The sequence below is a fragment of the Oncorhynchus nerka genome, linkage group LG26 (genome assembly GCF_034236695.1).
Source record: "Oncorhynchus nerka isolate Pitt River linkage group LG26, Oner_Uvic_2.0, whole genome shotgun sequence".
Taxonomy (NCBI): Eukaryota; Metazoa; Chordata; class Actinopteri; order Salmoniformes; family Salmonidae; genus Oncorhynchus; species Oncorhynchus nerka.
Window position 1 is genome coordinate 4380279 of NC_088421.1, and position 25420 is coordinate 4405698.

The following is a 25420-nucleotide window of genomic DNA, read 5'->3' on the forward strand; positions in this document are numbered from 1 at the left end:
AGCATTTATTTGGGCTGTAATTTCAGAGGCTAGTAACTAATGAACTTATCCTCTGTAGCAGAGGTAACTCTGGGTCTTCCTCTCCTGTGGCGGTCCTCATGAGAGCTAGTTTCATCATAGTGCCTGATGGTTTTTGTGACTGCACTTGAAGAAACGTTCAAAAGTTCTAGAAATTTCCTGCATTGACTGACCTTCATGTCTTAAAGTAATGAGCGGTTATTTGAGCGGTTCTTGCCATAATATGGACATGGTCTTTTACCAAATAGGGCTATCTTCTGTATACCACCCCTACCTTGTCACAACAACTGACTGCCTCAATCAAAGCCAAGAGTGTGCAAAACTGTCATCAAGGCAAAAGGCGGCTAATTTGAAGAATCTCAAATCTATTTTGATTTGTTTAACACTTTTTTGGTGACTTGCATGATTCCATGTGTTATTTCATAGTTTGAGGTCTTCACTATTATTCTACAATGTAGAAAATAGTAAAAATAAAGAAAAACCCTGGAATGAGAAGGTGTGTCTAAACTTTTGACAGGTACTGTATTGTATTCAAGTGCAGACTGTTTTGTCTGTGTGTGTGTCCGTGTGGTTAAGGTGATGCACCGAGTGAGTGAGTGAGTGAGTGAGTGTGGTGATGCACCGAGTGAGTGAGTGAGTGAGGTGATGCACCGAGTGAGTGAGTGAGTGAGGTGATGCACCGAGTGAGTGAGTGAGTGAGTGAGTGAGGTGATGCACCGAGTGAGTGAGTGAGGTGATCGAGTGAGTGAGTGAGTGAGTGGAGGTGATGCACCGAGTGGTGAGTGAGGTGATGCACCGCCCGACCGAGCGAGGTGATGCACCGTGACCGAGCGAGGTGATGCACCGTGGTGGTGAGGTGATGCACCGCCCGTGAGCGAGGTGATGCACCGCCCGAGTGAGCGAGGTGATGCACCGCCCGACCGAGCGAGGTGATGCACCGCCCGACCGAGCGAGGTGATGCACCGCCCGACCGAGCGAGGTGATGCACCGCCCGACCGAGCGAGGTGATGCACCGCCCGACCGAGCGAGGTGATGCACCGCCCGACCGAGCGAGGTGATGCACCGCCCGACCGAGCGAGGTGATGCACCGCCCGACCGAGCGGTGATGCACCGCCCGACGAGCGAGGTGATGCACCGCCCGACCGAGCGAGGTGATGCACCGCCCGACCGAGCGAGGTGATGCACCGCCCGACCGAGCGAGGTGATGCACCGCCCGACCGAGCGAGGTGATGCACCGTTATGCCTGTTTTCGAGGCTGTGGTTATCAACACCTCAGACATGCACTGGATCAATCCATTCTGAGCAGATCCACATCAACTTTACTTTCAACAATAGCACTTTTCATACTGCGTCTCATTTGCCTGGTTGCCTGGCAACAACTTAGTCTCACTTAGCCCTAGCCTAGCCAACTTTAGATTAGCCTAGCATCTCACCAGGAACTTGCGTTTCTGTTTCCAGTGGGAGCCCTGCGCGTTGGTGTGGCGGTGGGCCTCTGTCACATGGCGAATCAGCTCCCACTCCGAGCTGTCGGGCTCCGGACGGGTCTGCAATGTCTTCACAATCTCGTCTTTCTTCCTCTTCTCCCGGTTCTCCTCAATCAGACGCCGCTTGGCAACCCGCTTAGAGTCGTCCAGCACCACTAAGGACACAGAGTTGTTTTGTGAACCGACTGTATTTCAGTACTAAATGTAGAGGTAATGGGAGTGTAAAGCAGTGACAAGGTAGGTGTGATATATATATATATGATTGACACTCATGGTTACACACTCATGGAGTGTGTGTGTGTGTGTCACTCACAGTCCATGGCCATGCCAACTGCGATGCACTTCCTGAAGCGACACAGTTGGCACTGGTTCCTTGTGATCTTGTCGATGATGCAGCAGCCATCGTACTTACAGGAGTAAGCCGGGTGAAGGTTCTTCTGGATGGTGCGCCTGAAGAAACCCTGTGGACATTGGTAGCATCAACTTAGTTATGTCAAAGTACGTTATCAACTTAATGACGTATCAACCATGTTGGTAGTTTTTTTTAGCTTAGAGACTAAGTTTACAAAAATACAATTGGTTCTGCAATGTTGAAAATCCGATGTGTGGAGACCAAAGGTTTTTTTTCAATTTCAATTTATTTGAGAAGAATTAGGGAACTTTTTTCTTTAAGAAAAGTGCAAGGGTGACAATATATGCTATTTGGACACAATTGTATACATTTTTTAAGTCACTAGTATAATATGTCAATTTTGCAATCATTCTTGATAGTTAAATCAGAAATAACACTAACTTATTTAATGCATATACAAAGGAAAATCATGTTATTCCCTAGTAGTTACTGTGGAATGCCTAGGTCATATAACATTTGACCAAACCAGTCCTTGAAGTCCCACAGGCCAGTCATGGGCCATGTCTCTCACCTTGCAGCCCTCGCAGGTGATGCAGCGGTAATGGTAGCCGGTGGCCTTGTCTCCACATACCACACACGGCTCATCCTTCTCCAAGTAGCTGGGGATGTATCCTGGGACAGAGAGGCTCAGTGCTGAAGGAGAGATGGAGAGAGTACAGGAGGAGGAGGAAGGAAGAGGAGGAAAGAGGAAGAGTAGAGGAGGTAGAGAGAGTACAGGTGGAGGAGGAAGGAAGAGGAGGAAAGAGGAAGAGTAGAGGAGGTAGAGAGAGTACAGGAGGAGGGGAAGCAAAGGAGGAGGAAAGACAGTGGAAGAGAAATGAAGAGGAGGAGGGAGGAAGAGGGAGTACACGAGGAGGAAGAGGAAGAAGAGGTGGAGGGAGTAGAGAAGGAGAGAGAGCGGAAGAAGAGAAGGAGGAGAAGTGTTAACACAGGAGCAACAAAAGCACATGTAGCGTGTGTGTGTGTGTGTGTGTGTGTGTGTGTGTGTGTGTGTGTGTGTTTGATTAGGTCTGTGTGTTTCCTGTGTGGGCACACACATAGTTGAAATCAGAAGTTTACATACACCTTAGACAAATATATTTAAACTCAGTTTCACAATTCCTGACATTTAATCCTAGTAAAAAGTCCCTGTCTTGTCTTCTAAATTGTTTAACTTGGGTCAATTGTTTTGGGTAGCCTTCCACAAGCTTCCCACAATAAGTTGGGTGAATTTTGGCCAATTCCTCCTGACAAAGCTGGTATAACTGTGTCAGGTTCGTAGGCCTCCTTGATTGCACACGCTTTTTCAGTTTTGCCTACACATTTTCTATAGGATTGAGGTCAGGGCTTTGTGATATCTACTCCAATACCTTGACTTTGTTGTCCTTAAGCCATTTTGCCACAACTTTGGAAGTATGCTTGGGGTCGTTATCCATTTGGAAGACACATTTGTGACCAAGCTTTAACTTCCTGATTGATGTATTGAGATGTTGCTTCAACATATCCACATAATTTTCCTGCTGCCTGCTGCCATCTATTTTGTGAAGTGCACCAGTCCCTCCTGCAGCAAATCACCCTCACAATATGATGCTGCCACCCACGGTTGGGACATTGTTTTTCGGCTTGCAAGCTCCCCCCTTTCCCCCCCAAACATAACAATGGTCATTATGGCCAAACAGTTATATTTTTGTTTCATCAGACCAGAGTACATTTCTCAAAAAAGTACAATCTTTGTCCCCATGTGCAATTTCAAACCATAGTCTAGCTTTTTTATGGTGGTTTTGGAGCAGTGGCTTCTTCCTTGCTGAGAGGCCTTTCGGGTTGTCGATATACGACTCGTTTTACTGTGGATATAGATACTTTTGTACCCGTTTCCTCCAGCATCTTCACAAGGTCCTTTTGCTGTTGTTCTGGGATTGATTTGCACTTCATCTCTAGGAGACAGAATGCGTCTCCTTCCTGAGCAGTATAAAGGCTACGTGGTCCCATGATGTTTATACTTGCGTACTATTGTTTGTACAGATGAACGTGGTACCTTCAGGTGTTTGGAAATTGTTCCCAAGGTTGAACCAGACTTGTGAAGGTCTACCATTATTTTTTCTGAGGTCTTGGCTTTTTTTCTTTTGACTGTCCCATAATGATGTCAAGCAAAGAGGCACTGAGATTGAAGGTAGGCCTTGAAATACATCCACAGGTATACCTCCAATTGACTCAAATGATGTATATTAGCCTATCAGAAGCTTCTAAAGCCATGACATCCAGGCTGTTTAAAAGGCACAGTCAACTTAGTGTATGTAAACAATTGTTGGAAAAATTACTTGTGTCATGCCCAAAGTAGATGTCCTAACCCGACTTGCCAATAGTTTGTTAACAAGAAATGTGTTGAGTGGCTGAAAAACTCCTTTTAAAATCACTCCAACCTAAGTGTATGTACATTTCTGACTTCAACTGTACAGTATACACACGCACATACACACACCACTCTGACCTAATATCACTCCAGGGGAAATCCTAAAGTCACTCACCATCTCAAGTCTTCAGAGCAGAGAACCACATTTACCACATGGAGGTGCCAAGACTACACAGCTGAAACATATTTATTCCTGACAATTCTAACGTGGAGTCCCCTCTTTGCAAACGACCTAGTTAAATTAAAATGGTTCTCCAATTCATCTCCTGAAACGCGCGTCTTTGTCTAAAACACTGAAAGCAAGTTGGCAGATAAACCATATGGTGTATTACAGTATGTGGAGTAAGTAGAGAAAATAAATACTAACCATCTGACCACCTAGGAATGCTGTCCCGCCCTCATAAAAAATAAAATGCTTTATATAAGGGTATCCAAAGTATGTGGCTGAGTGGCTAGAGTGTAAAGTGCTTAGAACCGCTACATGATACAACCATTTGTAAATGAACATCGACTTGTCCTTAACTGAGGAATGGTGGCCAATGGCTTGTACACAAACTTACCAGACATGCTCTTCACCGAACATGTGCTGTTCTTTCTCTTCCTTTTTGGGCCATCAGGCCACCTGGAGAGAGGGAGGGAGAGAGAAAGACCGAAACAGACAGACAGAAGGGTAGGGAGACAGAGAAAGAGGATAGATAGAGAGAAATGGAGAATGTAAGTTTTTCCCATTCGAACACACAACCAGCACCTTTAAATAACATTCCACCAACCAATCTGCCCTGTAACTAAAAAACCCATGACCAAAACAAGACTACTTACAAAGCAGGGCAGCCATACAAATCTCTTCACAAGCCGATTACCATTTCATTGACAGGACAAACTACCTCCCATCCCCCGAACAACACATTATTCTGAAAATTGCCTAATGTTATTCAGTTACTAGGCTCACAGTAACCTGGTTCCTATATGTAATCCACATGACATAGCCATTTTAGTGACCTCACAAAACATACACCAGGCATACAACATCTGGACTACTGCCTGAAAAGACATGAGGGAGAGGTACTGAGGGAGAGGTACTGAGGGAGAGGTACTGAGGGAGAGGTACTGAGGGAGAGGTACTGAGGGAGAGGTACTGAGGGAGAGGTACTGAGGGAGAGCGAGAGGTACTGAGGGAGAGGGAGAGCGAGAGTGTTCGAGAGAGACCATAGAAAACAGAGGGGAGAGCGAGAAAGGTGTGCAACTGGAGCACAAAACTCACCAAAGGTCACTTCCGCTTAGAAAACGGAGGTTTTTCCTAGCACACGCTACACACATTACCATCAGTTGATACCCAATGTTACAACACATCTATTTGGGTATTTCGGTTTTATTTTAACATCAGTCATTGACGTGTTGCTGCTCCCCTTAGGAGGAGCGGTTGTCTTTAAATCAAAATCAAATCACATTTATTTATAAAGCCCTTCGTACATCAGCTGATATCTCAAAGTGCTGTACAGAAACCCAGCCTAAAACCCCAAACAGCAAGCAATGCAGGTGTAGAAGCACGGTGGCTAGGAAAAACTCCCTAGAAAGGCCAAAACCTAGGAAGAAACCTAGAGAGGAACCAGGCTATGTGGGGTGGCCAGTCCTCTTCTGGCTGTGCCGGGTGGAGATTATAACAGAACATGGCCAAGATGTTCCAGTTAGCCTGGTCAAGCAGGCTGACTACTGTACTCACGCTTCCTTTCACAAGAGAAGCTAATCGCGGAATCAGGCTGCTTTCATAAGGACATCAGAGAGCTCTTTCACTGTGCTGGACGAAGTCCCTGCATCTTTCTCTACGCATATCCTCTCTGACATGGTCAATGTGATACGGTCACTCCCTAACACCACCATTCGTTTTTGCCTCTCATTCGCCCAGCCTCAAGTGTTCTGTGGAGGGTACAGCGCCAGGGCATTCATTTAACCACACTTGTGCACACACGCACGTACACACACGCACGTACAGGCGTCACAAGAGACTAATTCCCTTGACACCATCATTTGTCCATGTATGACAGTTTTACAGATCAACTTTTGTCAAGCATCCTCTTAAATTGTGCTTCATCTAAATGACTGGTCTATCGTTATATAACAGCAAGTTACAGTTGAAGTGATGATTGGCTTAGCACATTGCCTTCAATGTCAGTTCAGTGATAAGAGATTCTCCGTCCTCTCTCCTCTATACACCTCTACTTGTCCCCTCTCTACCCCTTTTCTCCATTCAATCACTCTCCCTCTCCCGGTTCCCGCTCCCCTTCTCCATCAGAGATATGTTAATCCCAAAATGGTCTTTCCTCCTTTTCAAATGTGATGATGCAAGCTAGATTGTTTTCCATTTCGTTCACAGTAAAGGTGCGCTTAAAGCAAGAACGTTCAACTATATTTCAAATACACTGTGGTCAACTTGGCTTTTGCTGTCATAAGCTCACACACACACAGAGACACACAGAGACACACCTGTTGATGCAATAGGGCTGCAGAATATGCATGGCTGTCGTCTGTATATCCCCCTGAGAGATCTGTATAGTATATCTTTCCAGAGCGATCCTCTCGGTACAGTATCTGGGATGCTGTGATGTTCGCTGGGTGCTTCAGCCCTCAGTACTCTCTCGCTCTCTCACTCCCTCCTTTTCTGGCAGGGAGTACGTTACTTTGCTTTCACTTCCCAACCCCTCTCCCCTTTCCATCTCTCGCTCGATGCTTCCCCCTCCCTCTCTCGCTCATGCTTTCATCTGTTGACGCCCCCCCGCGATGACAGCCAATTAGTGATAACTATCACCTCATGTGACAGAGCTTTAGAAGACACCTCTCCCTGTCCCATCCCTTCTCAAAATCCCTCAGTCCTCCTCCTCAGAATGACTTGATCTTCAATCCCAAGTCACAGAGGCTTTGCTTATATAATCATGGAGATTGTAGAATACAATGGGACCCACAGCTAACATGTTGTGACTTTATTATGGAACACCTGGTAAGTATTCCAGTGAGCTTCATCTAAATGACTGGTTGTCTTTTAATGGTGTTACAAAGGAAAATAAAGACAGGTAAATGTGTTTGATTGATCAATAATGTCAATGGGTTTAATCAATGGCTCTTCGTTTTCAGTGTTTTGAAGCTCACTGCCGGGTTGAATTTAGAGAAACCACAAACTGAAACACAAGCAGATTTTTATATACACACACACACACTGAACAAAAATATTACGCCGCAAAGTGACAATTTAAGATTTTACAGAGTTACAGATCATATAAGGAAATCAGTCAACTGAAATGAATTAATGAATCTGTCTATTTCACACGACTAGGAATAAAGATATGCATCCATTAGTCACAGATACCTTTAAAAAAAAAAGGAAGTGAAAACCAGTGACCACTATTTGCCTCCTGCAGCGCAACACGTCTCCTTTGCGTAGAGTTAGTTAGCGACATGGGGACGTGCATTATGCTGAAACATGAGGTGATGAGGCGGATGAATGGCATGACAACGGGCAACAGGATCTTGTTAGGTTCTCTCTGTGCAACAACGGCTGAAGCGCATTCAAAAAAAAAATCTGTCCTCGGTTGAAACAATCACTACCGGATTCCAAACTGCCTCTGGAAGCAACGTCAGCAAAATAACTGTTTTTCAGGAGCTTCATGAAATGGGTTTCCATGGCCAAGCAGGAGCCCACAAGCCTAAGATCACCATGCGCAATGACAAGTGTCGCTGGAGTGGTGTAAAGCTCGCCGCCATTGGACTCTGGAGCAGCATGAATGCGTTCTCTGAAGTGATGAATCACGCTTCACCATCTGGATGAATCTAGGTTTGGCAGATGCCAGGAGAACGCTACCCGCCTGAATGCACAGTGCTGACTTTAAAGTTTGGTGGAGGAGGAATAATGATCTGGGGCTATTTTTCATGGTTTGAGCTCGGTCCCTTAGTTCCAGTGAAGGGCAATCTTAACGCTACAGCATACAATGACATTCTAGATGATTCTGTACTTCCAATTTTGTGGCAATAGTTTGTGGAAGGCCCTTTCTTTTTTCAGCATGACAATGCCCCCCGTGCACAAAGCGAGTTCCATACAGAAATGGGTTGTCGAGATCAGTGTGGAAGAACTTGACTGGCCTGAAATCAACACCATCGAATATCTTTGGGATGAATTGTAACGCTGAATGCGAGCCAGGCATCAAAGCCCGACCTCACTAACGCTCTTGTTGCTTAATGGAAGCAACTCCCTGCAGCAATGTTCCAACATCTAGTGGAAAGTCTCCCAGAAGAGTGGAGGCTTTTTTATAGCAGCAAAGGTGGGGGGGACCAACTCCATATTAACGCCCATGATTTTGGAATGAGATGTTTGACGAGCAGGTGTCCACATACTTTTGGTCATGTAGTGTAGATATAAACCACATCAGGGAACAGGACATCATTTTTAAGGCCTTACAGTTGCTTAGATACCTTTATATGTAGTGGGTCTAGTCAAGGCTTAAGATGTTTGTCTTGAAAACCGACTGACTGGCCAAACATTTGTTTCTTCACTGTACCTTTCATTACATTGAGATCAGGTTAATGGTCAGCGGGCTGGTTCCTTTTCACAGATCCTCTTTACCTTATGCATCTAGTCCTGTCCCTGAGCTACCTATTCACTCATAAGTCCGGTGTGTGCGTCTGCCTATTAACTAGGCTGGGTTCTTGGACTGCACAGCTTTCGGTAATCAAGGCTGTGATGACACACACTGGCATCACTGATATGACTAGTAGCTGATGTCACTATCTGGCTGTGATGTGCTCTGCGATAAAGTAAACTCTGTTAAACATTTAGTAAACTAACATGCGTAAACATTACAATATTCTCTCGGTCACTGACCAGCCCATCAGGTCAAACATTTGTCAATAAACGCACACGCACGTGTACACGGTGCACCCACACGGACACACGGTGCACCCACACGGACACACGGTGCACCCACACGGACACACGGTGCTAGGACGTCACCCTTGCAGGGAAAAGCTTGTGAATAGTAAACAGGCTTGTTGTTGCAATTCAGAACATAGTGTTTGAGGACAGAGTCTGATGGGAAGACAACCTGGTCTCAGAGCATTGTGGGCATCAAGTTAAAACACTGACCCCATTTTACAGAACACGTGAGGTCATAGTCTAGGAAGGCAAGTAGAATATTGAGAAATGTAATTATTTTACTTATCTAGATAATAGATATGAATATTCGATAATGCATTATCTAAAGCAGGGCTCTCCAACCCTGTTCCTGGAGAGCTACCGTCTTGCAGGTATTTGCTCCAACCCTAATCTAGCGCACATGACTAATAATTAGCTGGTTGATGAACTGAAATCAGGTTAGTTACAACTGGGATTGGAGCGAAAACAGACAGGAAGGTAGCTCTCCAAGAACATGGTTGGACAGCCCTGATCTGAAGTGATACTGAAAGAGTATATTGATCAATGCATGAAGTTACTGTAGATACCGACCCTAAAATCAATGTCCACTTGTACCTGAAGTTAACGAATAACAAAGGTTTGAATTTGAAACAGCTTGAGGACTCCTTGGTTCCGTTGTTGATCTTTAGAGTGGATAAGCAAAAGGCCCCTGAATAGATTTGAATTCATCACCGCTTCATTCTTTTTCACACTCCTTATTAAATTAAAGCTGGTAAGTGAATTTATGTGGTGGGCGCCAAACCTCCCTGAGAAGAGAACTCTAGACTGCTGCTCTCTAGAGTTAATCCTAATGTGCACACACGCATGGGCACACACAGTAGCGGCGTCGCTGTGATTGCCCCAGGGCTCTTGTGTGTGTGTGTGTGTGTGTGTGTGTGTGAGACCAAAGAGCTGAGTGACTCAGAGATCACAGGGGGGGGGGGGGGGGGGGGATGCATGAGGCAGCTCACACAAGGACACGTGCACAGACATCCTCCACACACACACACACACACACAATTGCACACAAACAAAACAGCAACTCACACACACACACAAACATACACAGAGACATAAATAGCGACACGCCAGAAACAATCCCCTGCTGGCGTCACATATTGATGTGTCCTGAGTTGTCCTGAGTTTGCTTTCCTGCCATTCCATCTGCCCCCACACTCCTAATCCTACACTCTGTTCTGTTAATCCCTGCACAGTGGACACACTCACATGCACACATAAACACCATACACCTTCACCACATCCTCTGTAGTATAGGCCTATAACCAATACATCCCTTCACTAACATATAAAATACAGTACATTCGACACACACAAATTTGACATCCAACGTGTGCATTTCTCTACCGCCGTCTGTGCGCATTTAAAAACGGGACTCCAATTCGCTGGATAAATTCAGCATCTTCACATTTAATGAGAAGGAAGGCGCCGCGCATGTGAGCGCACGTGTCGGGCAGGAGGCAGCGCTTCCCTACAACTCCCTCTACATTCCTCCCCTCATTTTTACATTGTGTTTGCGGTAGATCCATGGTGTGGGTGCGTCCATGCCAGTGTTTGTGTGTAGAACATCTCTTTACAACGACAATGGTGAGACATTTGCGTCGTCTCTAGATTTATACATGAAATTGCATTATATAACGTCTAACTCGTCCTCTGAACATATGACACACTGGTATGCAATCCCCAGAGGCAGTGTTAAAAAATACATTTGGGATGAACTAAGTGGTGTATTGTGTATCTGAAATGTTATCGGACGTTGTTAGTTACAAACCCACACACAGAAATCCCGCTCGTACACACCAGGGAACAGGGAGGAACATGGGACTGACCGTTTCTCATCTCCCTCTGATGAGTTGGGGTCCTCGACGTTGGAAATGGGCTCCATTCACCTTAATTCCATCCAGCAGCCAATGAGCGGAGACTGAGGGCGGGCCCCAACCTCACTAGCCTGCTCAGCATTCGCAGTTGGCCCCGTCAAACGACGGCCATCGATGGACGGCAGCGGTGAAGCGTTCCCCGGAGATGGTTGTGTGGAACATCGGCGGGGCAGGCCCGCCCCTGGTTCTAGAGGCAGGTGATGTGCTAAGAAGAGGAGACCCAGCTGAAACCTGTGAGGGGACAAACAGAGAAATTAGAGACATAAAATATACAACATATAGTAGGGAACAAATGCATTACGAGACCACTGGTGACCTTTTTATGAATTTATAATAGCTGTTATATCTAAAAAGGTTTATTAATAGCTGTTGATCAATTCTACTGAAACCATTCAACTGAAAGTATGGCTTTTAAATGTTTTGGAGAGCAATAAATAATGCATGACAGTTGTCATCCCCTCTAGTTAAATATACTGAACAAAAATATAAAAAACGCAACATGTAAAGTGTTGTTCCAGGAGCTGAAATAAAATATCAAAATGTTTCCATACTCACAAAAAGCTTATTTCTCACATTTTGTGCACAGATTTGTCTACATCCCTGTTAGTGAACATTTCTCATTTGCCAAGATAATCCATCCACCTGACAGGTGGCACATCAAGAAGCTGATTAAACAGCATGATTATTATTACACAGGTGCACCTTGTGCTGGGGACAAAAAAAAAGCCACTAAATGTGCAGTATTGTCAGACAACACAATGCCACAGATGTCTCAAGTTGAGGGAATGTGCAATTGGAATACTGACTGTAGGACTGTCCCCCAGATAATTTAATGTAGTTTTTCTACCATAAGCCGCCTCCAACATCGTTTTAGAGAATTTGGCAGTGCGTCCAACCGGCCTCGTAACCACATACCATGTGTAACCAGGCCAGCCCAGGACCTCCACATCCGGCTTCTTCACCGGTGTGATCGTCTGAGAACAGCCACCCGGACAACAGATGAAACTGGGGAGCATTTCTGTCTCTAAAGCCATTTTGTGTGGAAAAACTCATTCTGACTGGCTGGGCCCGGCTCCCCAGCGGGTGGGCCTATGCCCGCTCAGGCCCACCCATGGCTATGCCCCTTCCCAGTCTTGTGACATCCATAGATTAGGGCTTTTTGTGAATTTATTTCAATTGACTGATTTCCTTATATGAACTGTAACTCAGTAAAATCTTTTAAAATTTTTAATTGATTTATTTCACCTTTTTTTAACCAGGTAGGCTAGTTGAGAACAAATTCTCATTTGCAACTGCGACCTGGCCAAGATAAAGCGTAGCAATTCGACACATACAACACAGTGTTACACATGGAATAAACAAAACAGTCAATAATACAGTAGAACAAAAGAAAACAAAAAGTCTATATACAGTGAGTGCAAATGAGGTAAGTTAAGGAAATAAATGGGCCATGGTGGCGAAGTAATTACAATATAGCAATTAAACACTGGAATGGTAGATCGGCAGAAGATGAATGTGCAGGTAGAGATACTGGGGTGCAAAGGAGCAAAATAAATAAATACCAGTATGGGGATGAGGTAGGTAGATAGCCTATCTGTAAACAGCCCATCTAGGTGCAGTGATCTGTAAACTGCTCTGACAGCTGGTGCTTAAAGCTAGTGAGGGAGATGTGAGTCTCCAGCTTCAGAGATTTTTGCAATTCGTTCCAGTCATGGGCAGCAGAGAACTGGAAGGAAAGACGACCAAATGAGGAATTGGCTTTGGAGGTGACCAGTGAGATATACCTGCTGGAGCGCGTGCTACGAGTGGGTGCTGCTATGGTGACCAGTGAGCTGAGATAAGGCGGGGCTTTACCTAGCAGAGACTTGTAGATAACTTGTAGCCAGTGGGTTTGGCGATGTGTACGAAGCGAGGGCCAACCAATGAGAGCGTACAGGTTGCAATGGTGGGTAGTGTATGGGGCTTTGGTGACAAAACGGATGGCACTGTGATAGACTGCATCCAGTTTGTTGAGTAGAGTGTTGGAGGCTATTTTATAGATGACACCACCGAAGTCGAGGATCGGTAGGATGGTCAGTTTTACGAGGGTATGTTTGAGTGAAGGATGCTTTGTTGCGATATAAGAAGCTGATTCTAGATTTAATTTTGGTAAATTCTTTGAAATTGTGGCGTTTCTATTTTTGTTCAGTATAGCTACAACTCAGTTACAGGAGGCATGACTAAAAGCTGGTGACAGTGCAGGTCATGTGTGTATGAGAATGTTCTAGAAACCATTTGTCTAGGAGACTTTTCCTTTGAGCTTTTCTAGTAACAGCGTCCCGAGTGAGCGGCTAGTCCATGGCTAACGGATTTACAATGCTTAGCCTCAAAAAGCCACCATTCTGAGTTTGTGGTGCAGCCCAACTGCAGTCCCTCAACATGGTTAACTTTCATAGATGGAGCTTTGGATCCAAGGACTGATAGCTCATGAAATCAATATGATAATAAATATTTTAAAAGCTATACATAGTTTCTACACAAAATCAAATGACAAAGAGTAAAACAAGCTTATATTTTGGTTTATGATAGTGTAAGACAGTTGAACTAAGCTCATGTGACTTTAATAAGTTATATTCTTCAAGAATCAATGGGTTTGTATCTTCAACTGAAATGACCAATGAGCAGGAGTAAATATCCCAGATTGCCCCTTTAACCTATGTTAAGGGTGTGTCCTGCCTGTGTGTGTAAACTGGTTTGCCTGCACACAGTGTCACTGTCAGACTTGTGTCATCTAGGATCAAGGTATTGTGCAACATCACACGTCGACTCAATATCCAATGGCTCCATTGCTGATCAATGCATTAGTCAAACACTGAACAAGCTAATGTTTAGTGACCTATACCGAATTTAATCAATGCTTTGAAATAGATGAAACATGGTTCATTGAGAACACTGGACTAAATATATGTATGTATGTATATGTATGTATGCAAGCATGTATGTACATACAGTCGTGGCCAAAAGTTTTGAGAATGACACAAATATTAATTTTCAAAGTCTGCTGCCTCAGTTTGTATGATGGCAATTTGCATATACTCCAGAATGTTATGAAGAGTGATCAGATGAATTGCAAAGTCCCTCTGCCATGCAAATGAACTGAATCCCCCCAAAACATTTCCACTGCATTTCAGCCCTGCCACAAAAGGACCAGCTGACATCATGTCAGTGATTCTCTCGTCAACACAGGTGTGAGTATTGACGAGGACAAGGCTGGAGATCACACTGTCATGCTGATTGAGTTTGAATAACAGACTGGAAGCTTCAAAAGGAGGGTAGTGCTTGGAATCATTGTTCTTCCTCAGTCAACCATGGTTACCTGCAAGGAAACGTGCCGTCATCATTGCTTTGCACAAAATGGGCTTCACAGGAAAGGATATTGCTGCCAGTAAGATTGCACCTAAATCAACTATTTATCGGATCAAGTACTTCAAGGGAGAGCGGTTCAATTGTTGTGAAGAAAGCTTCAGGGCACCCAAGTCCAGCAAGCGCCAGGACGGTCTCCTAAAGTTGATTCAGCTGTGGGATCGGGGCACCACCAATACAGAGCTTGCTTAGGAATGGCAGCAGGCAGGTGTCCTGGCCTGGTATCAAGAAGGGCAGCAAAGAAGCCACTTCCCTCCAGGAAAAAGATCAGGGCCAGACTGATATTCTGCAAAAGGTACAAGGATTGGACTGCTGAGGACTGGGGTAAAGTCAAATTTTCTGATGAATCCCCTTTCCGATTGTTTGGGGCATTCGGAAAAAAAGCTTGTCCGGAGAAGACGAGGTGAGCGTTACCATCAGTCCTGTGTCATGCCAACAGTAAAGCATCCTGAGACCATTCATGTGTGGGGTTGCTTCTCAGCCAAGGGAGTGGGCTCACTCACAATTTTGCCTAAGAAATAACAACCATGAATAAAGAATGGTACCAACACATCCTCCGAGAGCAACTTCTCCCAACCATCCAGGAATAGTTTAGTGACGAACAATGCCTTTCCAGCATGATGGAGCACCTTGCCAAAAGGCAAAAACATCGATATTTTGGGTCCATGGCCAGGAAACCCCCCAGACCTTAATCCCATTGAGAATTTGTGGTCAATCCTCAAGAGGCGGGTGGACAAACAAAAACCGACAAATTCTTACAAACTCAAAGCATTGATTATGCAAGAATGAGCTGCCATCAGTCAGGATGTGGCCCAGAAGTTAATTGACAGCATGTCAGGGCGGATTACAGAGGTCTTGAAAAAAAAAAGGGTCAACACTGCAAATATTGACTCTCAAATATTGCATAAACTTCATGTAATTGTCAATAAAAGCTTTTGACACTTACGAAATGCTTGTAATTATATTTCAGTATTCCATAGTAACATCTGACAAAAATATCTAAAGACACTGAAGCAGCAAACTCTGGAAATTAATTTATGTGTCATTCTCATAACTTTTGGCCACGACTGATTGATATATATATAGTAGGTCTCTACTGTATCAATGTTGCAATGAGATTACTGGTCAGGACAGCTCTACTAAACAGAGACAGAAAACAGTAATCACTTCACTTCTGTTGCTTTGACAGTAGATGGCGCGTGTGTGATTTCAGGTCAGACCTTGCTCACTCTCTATAGAACATCACTGCCGGGAGAGAGACATGGAAGATTTGAATTGACCGTTAATTTGAGAAATTTACCAGACCCATATTCGTTGGGTGCGTAACCCATTAGGGTTAGCATCTACTCACGATGCTTGGAATGTCATCAATCACATTTAGATTGTGGTAATTCATCTTAACAGAAGTCAGGCTATGTGGGCTGGAGGCAGAAGACTATGCATTTTGAAAACAAAGACATAATTGTTTGAAACCTGAATGTTTTACTACATGAAGAGTAATGAAAACACACAAGTGCCAATTTAATTCCACTAAATTATGCAAATGAACCTATAGACCGATAAGTATGACCATAAAATGTATTTCCATCAGCGAATGAAACGTTTTTCTCTCCCATTTAATGTGGATGGCAACAATTTTATTTATTCGCTTTTCATAATTTTTTTTCTGGCCAAAAGCTGCCATTTACCAACGGAAACACTGACACACACACACACACACACACACACAAGCGATGCGCGGGTTTGACTCAATGTCCGCGTGGCGGGCGGGTTTAAGTCATGAAATATTGTGTGGATGAAGGACGGGTGGTTGGCGGGCGGGATGAATAAAAATAAAAATGCATTTAAAAACCCAGAAATGTATTAGTCTTGTGCAATTCATATCTGTAGGCTACATTGAGGTTTTTCTTTCATTCTTTTTTATCTGGCGTTAGTGCGTAGCCTAAGCTTCAGGGCCTAACTGTAGCAGTGTAATTTTTGGGAGCCAGATGCTTTTGGGAACTCGGGCAGTTCAAAAAGAAGTAAAAGACAATACAAGTAAGTTGTGTCTAGTAAAAGTTTAATGCCGAGTGCAGGAGTCTCTCCATTTACAAACATCAGTATCAAACCCATCTGTCAGTCTGGACTTCATCACATCATCTTACAAAGTCTCCATGTGCTGGCTCCATAGATGCATCTGTGAACACATACACCATCACTGTTCTATTACCAACGGCAGTTAGGATAGGTGATATCTGACAAACAAACCGTTTCAACAGTTCAGACTAAACCTACCTAATTCTGGTCTTCCCATCCACGACCGTTGGTGATACTGGTCGGTCCCACAGAAACACAGAGCACCGATTTCCTTAATCATTGGTGGTTATGATCACGATTTGGAGGCACAGTTGAAAAGGTAACGCACTGGATTAATTAGAAAATTATAGCAGTCATTTTTTCAATGCGTGATAAGAGGTGTGGCTTATGAGTGTGAGAAGAGGGTCAAATTGCATGTCTCACACTCAATGCATGAGAGTTGGCAGCACCGCCTCAGTCATCAGAGCAGTAACTCGGTCCAAGCTAAATCTAGGTCATCACTTCATACCACAGCCACAAAGTCATACAGGGCACCCATTTCTACAATTAGCTTTTAAACCTTAACCCTAACCTTAACCACACTACTAACCTTTAACCTGATGCCTAACCTTAAATGAAGACCAAAAAGCTCCTTTTTGTTTTCATGAATGTTTACGATATACATTTACATTTAAGTCATTTAGCAGACGCTCTTATCCAGAGCGACTTACAAATTGGTGCGTTCACCTTAAGACATCCAGTGGAACAGCCACTTTACAATAGTGCATCTAAATCTTTCAAGGGGGGGGGGGTGAGAAGGATTACTTTATCCTATCCTAGGTATTCCTGAAAGAGGTGGGGTTTCAGGTGTCTCCGGAAGGTGGTGATTGACTCCGCTGTCCTGGCGTCGTGAGGGAGTTTGTTCCACCATTGGGGGGCCAGAGCAGCGAACAGTTTTGACTGGGCTGCGCGGGAACTGTACTTCCTCAGTGGTAGGGAGGCGAGCAGGCCAGAGGTGGATGAACGCAGTGCCCTTGTTTGGGTGTAGGGCCTGATCAGAGCCTGGAGGTACTGAGGTGCCGTTCCCCTCACAGCTCCGTAGGCAAGCACCATGGTCTTGTAGCGGATGCGAGCTTCAACTGGAAGCCAGTGGAGAGAGCGGAGGAGCGGGGTGACGTGAGAGAACTTGGGAAGGTTGAACACAAGACGGGCTGCGGCGTTCTGGATGAGTTGTAGGGGTTTAATGGCACAGGCAGGGAGCCCAGCCAACAGCGAGTTGCAGTAATCCAGACGGGAGATGACAAGTGCCTGGATTAGGACCTGCGCTGCTTCCTGTGTGAGGCAGGGTCGTACTCTGCGGATGTTGTAGAGCATGAACCTACAAGAACGGGCCACCGCCTTGATGTTAGTTGAGAACGACAGGGTGTTGTCCAGGATCACGCCAAGGTTCTTAGCGCTCTGGGAGGAGGACACAATGGAGTTGTCAACCGTGATGGCGAGATCATGGAACGGGCAGTCCTTCCCCGGGAGGAAGAGCAGCTCCGTCTTGCCGAGGTTCAGCTTGAGGTGGTGATCCGTCATCCACACTGATATGTCTGCCAGACATATAGCCACTATGTGGGTGTGGTAACTAGTGGAAACCATAATTCTATGCGTTACAGATGTAGACTGACTCTAGAGCCAGATTGTTGTTCCTAGTTCACTGTATTAGTCAGACTCAAACCTGGGTTAATTGCCACCATTATATTGTTTTGCCCTAGGCAATACAACTTGTATAAGCTACAAATTAACTTGCAAATCCAACTTGTAGGGTAATGTTAGCTATCTAGCCAACATGACCTAGCCTGTAGCTAGCTAGCAGTATCTAGACAATACACAATAAACTTGTATGAGCTACGACTTAAGTTGCAATGCGGTAGCTAAAACGTTAGCTAGCCTGCCTCGCTAGCTAGCCTGTAAATGGAACAATATTTTTATGTTGCACATCTTCTAGTTGCCTCATTACATTATTTCTATATGTTTTATATGCATTCATACACTTTATAGTTGGTTTGAGTTTTTAAGTCATAGAAATTGCGATATTGACCTTGTCCCCATGTACGTTGGGTAATACTGATGGTCCTAAATATCCCCATGGGGATATCGAATATCTATCCAAATTGACCATGAGAATTAAGATCTGGTTGCAAGGAGCTGCGCTCCGAATTGATGATTACTTGGATGCTGCCAGCTGTGGCTCGACAATTTATCTTCCTACACTAGTCTTTCTGGCTATTGTTTCTCAATTATTTTATATTCTTTTCACTAATCCCTAGCCTTTACATGTCTCTTCTGTTCACATTTCTTGCTCCTCTCAATTACTATGCTGTGATTTATTGCTGAGAGAATTACTAATCTTTCGGTGTGCATGCCTCGGGGCAGGGAAATTTAGTCTACTGAGTATTACTGAGACAGAAATGTCATACATTTTCTGGCTGCTGATCTTTCTGACTTGATTAATAACTCGTTTTTCTCTTTTCTCTCCTGCTTAATTGCATTCTCTCTGTGTGTCTTACTCTACTGCCCTCACCCATATATATATACAGTGGGGCAAAAAAGTATTTAGTCAGCCACCAATTGTGCAAGTTCTCCCACTTAAAAAGATGAGAGGCCTGTAATTTTCATCATAGGTACACTTCAACTATGACAGAGAAAATGAGAAAAAAAACAACATAAAATCACATTGTAGGATTTTTTATGAATTTATTTGCAAATGATGGTGGAAAATAAGTATTTGGTCAATAACAAAAGTTCCTCAATACTTTGTCATTGCCAACAAAGGGTATATAACGGAAGGTCAAATGTTTTCTGTAAGTCTTCACAAGGTTTTCACACACTGTTGCTGGAATTTTGGCCCATTCCTCCTTGCAGATCTCTAGAGCAGTGATGTTTTGGGGCTGTTGCTGGGCAACACAGACTTTCAACTCCCTCCAAAGATTTTCTATGAGGTTGAGATCTGGAGACTGGCAAGGCCACTCCAGGATCTTGAAATGCTTCTTACGAAGCCACTCCATTGCCCGGGCGGTGTGTTTGGGATCATTGTCACGCTGAAAGACCCAGCCACGTTTCATCTTCAATGCTCTTGCTGGTGGAAGGAGGTTTTCACTCAAAATCTCACGATACATGGCCCCATTCATTCTTTCCTTTACACGGATCAGTCGTCCTGGTCCCTTTGCAGAAAAACACCCCCAAAGCATGATGTTTTCACCCCCATGCTTCACAGTAGGTATGGTGGTCTTTGGATGCAACTCAATTCTGTCCTCCAAACACAACGAGTTGAGTTTTTACCAAAGTTATATTTTGGTTTCATCTGACCATATGACATTCTCCCAATCTTCTTCTGGATCATCCAAATGCTCTCTAGCAAACTTCAGACGGGCCTGGACATGTATTGGCTTAAGCAGTGGGACACGTCTGGCACTGCAGGATTTGAGTCCCTGGCGGCGTAGTGTGTTACTGATGGTAGGCTTTGTTACTTTGGTCCCAGCTCTCTGCAGGTCATTCACTAGGTCCCCCGGTGTGGTTCTGGGATTTTTTGCTCACCGTTCTTATCTCACTGATCATCCCGTATCTCACTGATCATCCCTAAAGCCAACACCTCATTTGGCCGCCTTTCCTTCCAGTTCTCTGCTGCCTATGACTGAAACGAATTGCAAAAATCGTTGAAGTTGGGGACTTATCTCCCTTACCATCTTTAAACATCTGCTATCTGAGCAGCTAACCGATCGCTGCAGCTGTACATAGTCCATCGGTATATAGCCCACCCAATTTACCTACCTCATCCCCATACTGTTTTAATTTATTTACTTTTCTGCTATTTTGCACACCAGTATCTCTACCTGCACATTACCATCTGATCCTTTATCATGCAAGTGTTAACCTCTTCAACCTATGGGGGTGCTATGTCATTATTGGATAAAAAACGTGCCCGTTTTAAGCGCAATATTTTGTCACGAAAAGATGCGACTATGCATGTAATTGGCAGCTTTGGAAAGAAAACACTGTGACGTTTTCAAAGCTGCAAAGATATTATCTGAGAGTGCCACAGAACTCATGCTACAGGCGAAACCAAGATGAAACCTCAAACAGGAAATGAGCAGAATTTGAGGCTCTGTTTCCCATCGTCTCCTTATATGGCTGAGAATGTGCCATGAATGAACCTAAGCTCTCTGCCGTTCGTCCAAGATGTCTGCAGCATTGTGACGTATTTGTAGGCATATCATTGGAAGATTGACCATAAGAGACTACATTTACCAGGGGTCCGCCCGGTGTCCTGTGTCGAAATTATTGCGTAATCTCTAGGTCCATGCGCGTTCCATTTCTTCAGAAGAGAAAGTCAACTGCCACGATGGATTTATCGTCGATAGATATGTGAAAAACACCTTGAGGATTGATTCTAAACATCGGTTTGCCATGTTTCTGTCGATATTATGGAGTTAATTTAGAAAAAAGTTCGCGTTTAATGACTTAATTTTCGTTTTTTTTCTTACCCAAACATGATGGAGAAAACGGAGCGATTTGTCAACACAAATAATATTTTTGTACAAACTGAACATTTGCAATCTAACTGAGTCTCCTCATTGAAAACATCTGAAGTTCTTCAAAAGGTAAATGATTTTAATTTGAATGTTTTTCTGGTTTTTGTGAAAATGTTGCTTGCTGAATGTCAGGCATAATACTATGCTAGGCTATCAATAGTGTTACACAAATGCTTGTTTTGCAATGGTTGAGAAGCATATTTTTGAAAATCTGAGATGACAGTGTTGTTAACAAAAGGCTAAGCTTGAGAGCAAATAGATTTATTTCATTTCATTTGCGATTTTCATGAATAGTTAACGTTGCGTTATGCTAATGAGCTTGCGGATAGATTTACACAATCCTGGATACAGGTTTCTTTCGTAGCTAAACGTGACGCAGAAAACGGAGCGATTTGTCCTAAACAAATAATCTTTTTGTAAAAACTGAACATTTGCTATCTGAGAGTCTCCTCATTGAAAACATCTGAAATTCTTCAAAGGTAAATGATTTTATTTGAATGTTTTTCTGGTTTTTGTGAAAATGTTGCCTGCTGAATGCTAACGCTAAATGCTACGCTAAATGCTACGCTAGCTATCAATACTGTTACACAAATGCTTGTTTTGCTATGGTTGAGAAGCATATTTTGAAAATCTGAGATAACAGTGTTGTTAACAAAAATCTAAGCTTGAGAGCTAGCATATTGATTTCATTTCATTTGCGATTTTCATGAATAGTTAACGTTGCGTTATGGTAATGAGCTTGAGGCTGTATTCACGATCCCGGATGGCTCGTCGCAACAGGCAAAATGGTAATTATTCGCCTACCTCCTCATGCCTTTTGCACACAATGTATATAGACTATTCTTTTCTTTTTTTCTACTGTGTTATTGACTTGTTTATTGTTTACTCCATGTGTAACTGTGTTGTTGTCTGTTCACACTGCTATGCTTTATCTTGGCCAGGTCGCAGTTGTAAATGAGAACTTGTTCTCAACTAGCCTACCTGGTTAAATAAAGGTGAAAAAAAGGGAAAAAAAAGGTCACAACAGTTTTCCATGTCCAAAAAAGTAAAAAACAATCCAATTCTAATATATATTTTTAACATTGCACTCAGGCCAAAGAGTTCAATCTTGGTTTCATCAGACCAGATAGACTTGTTTCTCATGACCTGAGAGTCCTTTAGGTGCCTTTTGGCAAACTCCAAGCAGGCCGTCATGTGCCTTTTTCTGAGTAGTGGATTCCATCTGGTCACTTTACCATAAGGGTCTGATTGGTGGAATGCTGCAGAGATGGTTGTCCTTCTGGAAGGTGCCCCCATCTCCACAGAGGAACTCTGGAGCTCTGTCAGCGTGACAATCGGGTTCATGGTCACTTCCCTGACCAAGGCACTTCTCTCCCGATTGCTCTTTTTGGCCGGACGACCAGCTCTAGGAAAACATTTTTGGAACCCTTCCCCAGATCTGTGCCTCACCACAATCCTGTCTCGAAGCTCTGCGGACAATTCCTTCAACCTCATGGCTTGGTTTTTGCTCTGACATGCACTGTCAACTGTGGGACCTTATATAGATAGGTGTGTGCACCTTTCCAAATCAATTGACTGTTTGAATTCATGTTTACGTGCTTAATTCTGCCTACCACCGCTCAGTCAGATACTTGTATGCTTGTATGCTCAGTCAGATTATATGCAACGCAGGACACGCTAGATAATATCTAGTAATATCAACCATGTGTAGCTAACTAGTGATTATGATTGATTGTTTTTTTATAAGAGAAGTTTAATGCTAGCAAGCAATTTGGCTTACTGCATTCGCATAACAGGCAGTTTCCTTGTGGAGTGCAACGAGAGAGAGGCAGGTCGTTATTGCGTTGGACTAGTTAACTGTAAGGTTGCAAGATTGGATACCCCGAGCTGACAAGGTGAAAATCTGTCGTTCTGCCCCTGAACAAGGCAGTTAACCCACCGTTCCTAGGCCGTTATAGAAACTAAGAATGTGCTCTTAACTGACTTGCCTAGTTAAATAAAGGTATAGAAACAAAATTTAAAAAATTATAAAGGCAAATCGGCGCCCAAAAATACCGATTTCCGATGGTTATGAAATCGGCCCTAATTAATCGGTCAACCTCTACTGTATACCCTCTAATATATCAAGGGAAAGCTTACATTCACAGCTAGCCATTAGACATTCTTGGAATGTTCAAGTCAACAGAACCTTGACCTTTGACCTCTAGGGTATAAATCACTTAAAAAAGGAAACCCTGATACATTAACCTTTGTTTGACAAGTGGTTCTGAAAGGTCATTAATTTACATTTGAAATTAAATTAATAAAACCAACTTTGAAAGCACCAGCTACAACTAGTGTTTAAAAATAGAGCATATTATACTATTAACGTTAGAATGTTTGAAGCTTAGCCACAGAATTCTATGTAGTGGGGCAGATATGTTTTTGTATTGTAACTTTGATGATGGAGGCACCACATTTCACACACACTGCTAGAACGGGGTTTTAAAAAGATGGAAGAAGATACAGGGCCATCACAGGATTCTCATATTAACCCCACAGAAGCCTTTTTCCAATATGGCCACCAAACAGGTTTTGGGCTCCCGAGTGGCGCAGAGGTCTTAGGCACTTCACCTCAGTACTAGAGGCGTCACTACAGACGCTGAATAGATGCCGGGCTGTATCACAACCGTCCATGATCAGGAGTCCCATAGGGAGGCACACACTTGGCCCAGCGTCGGCCCAGCGTCCTGGTTAGGGTTTGGCAGGTGTAGGCCGTTAAATAACAAATGTTAACCTTTTGCGTGTAGGGGGCAGTATTTTCGTTTTTTGCTAAAAAATGTACCCATTTGAAACTGCCTATTTCTCAGCCCCAGAAACTAGAATATGCATATAAATTGTCAGATTAGGATAGAAAACACTAAAGTTTCCAAAACTGTAAAAATATTGTCTGAGTATAACAGAACTGATATTGCTGGCGAAAGCCTGAGGAAAATTCAATCAGGAAGTGCCTCTTATTTTGAAACCTCTGTTCCTATGCAAGCCTATCCTCCATTTAAAGGGATATCAACCAGATTCCTTTTTCTATGGCTTCCCTAAGGTGTTAGTCTTCAGACTGTTTCAGGCTTTTATTTTGAAAAATGAGCGTGAAGGATCACATTGCGTAAGTGGATAGGTGGGGGCTCTGAGTGAGTTTTTGCGCAACTGAGTAAAGCCGCCATTGTTCCTCCCGCTGTTATTGAAAAACCTACACACTCGGTTGATATATTATCGAATATATATTTTAAAAACATGAGGATTGATTATAAAAAACATTTGACATGTTTCTGTGGACATTATGGATATTATTTGGAATATATGTCTGTTGTCGTGACCACTCTTTCCTGTGGATTTCTGATCATAACGCGACAAACGTCGGTATTTTGGGTATAAAAATAATCTTTATGGAACAAAAGGAACATTTGTTGTGTAACTGGGAGTCTCGTGAGTGAAAACATCTGAAGATCAAAGGTAAACAATTAATTTGATTGCTTTTCTGTTTTTCGTGACCAATCTTCCTGATGCTAAGTGTACATTTTACACTATGCTATCGATAAACTTAAACGCTTGGACTGCTTTCGCTGTAAAGCATAATTTCAAAATCTGAGAAGACAGGTGGATTAACAAAAGGCTAAGCTGCGTTTTGCAATATTGCACTTGTGATTTCATGAATATGAATATTTTTTAGTAATATTACTTCACTGTTGCGCTATGCTATTCAGCGGTTGCTGACGAAAATGATCCCGCTAACGGGAGGGGTAGCGCCAAGAAGTTAAATAACTTCTTTTTTAACTCAATAGGGTCTTTATTAGATCAATTTTGCATTATCATACCTGTGTGAAATATAATTGTAGCCCAATATCATAACATGTTCATAGTGACGTAGAACACACTACCAAATGAGCCGGCTGTGCAGATAAAGATTATTCACAGAACTGTAAGAATGTGCCCAAAAAAACTGTCCGAATCACTGATTTCTAAAGATGTCACGATCAATAACTGCAGTATTATATCTTCAAACATGTCAAATGGATATGTACAAGTGAATAGTCATGGATGTGAGCCGACTCAAATGATATACGTTATCCTATTAACTGTCGCTGGTTGCTCAGCTCCGAGAGGAACTCTTTGTCCAAAGCCATCTAATAGAAACACGGAGGATTTGTTCCCCGGTGCGGAAAGGAAAAGAAAAGGAGATAAGTCGCCCTGGATAAGAGCGTCTGTCAAATGACTC

The 25420-nt window shown here is 43.4% G+C and overlaps 1 protein-coding gene across 1 annotated transcript in view; it reads right to left on the minus strand.

Annotated features, from left to right (window-relative positions):
- The window catches only part of LOC115110066 (thyroid hormone receptor alpha), a 105044-nt gene that overhangs the window by 9041 nt on the left and 70583 nt on the right, over nt 1-25420 (minus strand). The window contains exons 3-7 of the mRNA XM_029635406.2: nt 11087-11365; nt 4864-4925; nt 2426-2547; nt 1816-1963; nt 1452-1657 (exon numbers count right to left, since the gene is read on the minus strand). Of these exons, the coding sequence (XP_029491266.1) occupies nt 1452-1657; nt 1816-1963; nt 2426-2547; nt 4864-4925; nt 11087-11142 (594 nt within the window). The 5' untranslated portion in view covers nt 11143-11365. The remainder of the gene's footprint in view (nt 1-1451; nt 1658-1815; nt 1964-2425; nt 2548-4863; nt 4926-11086; nt 11366-25420) is intronic.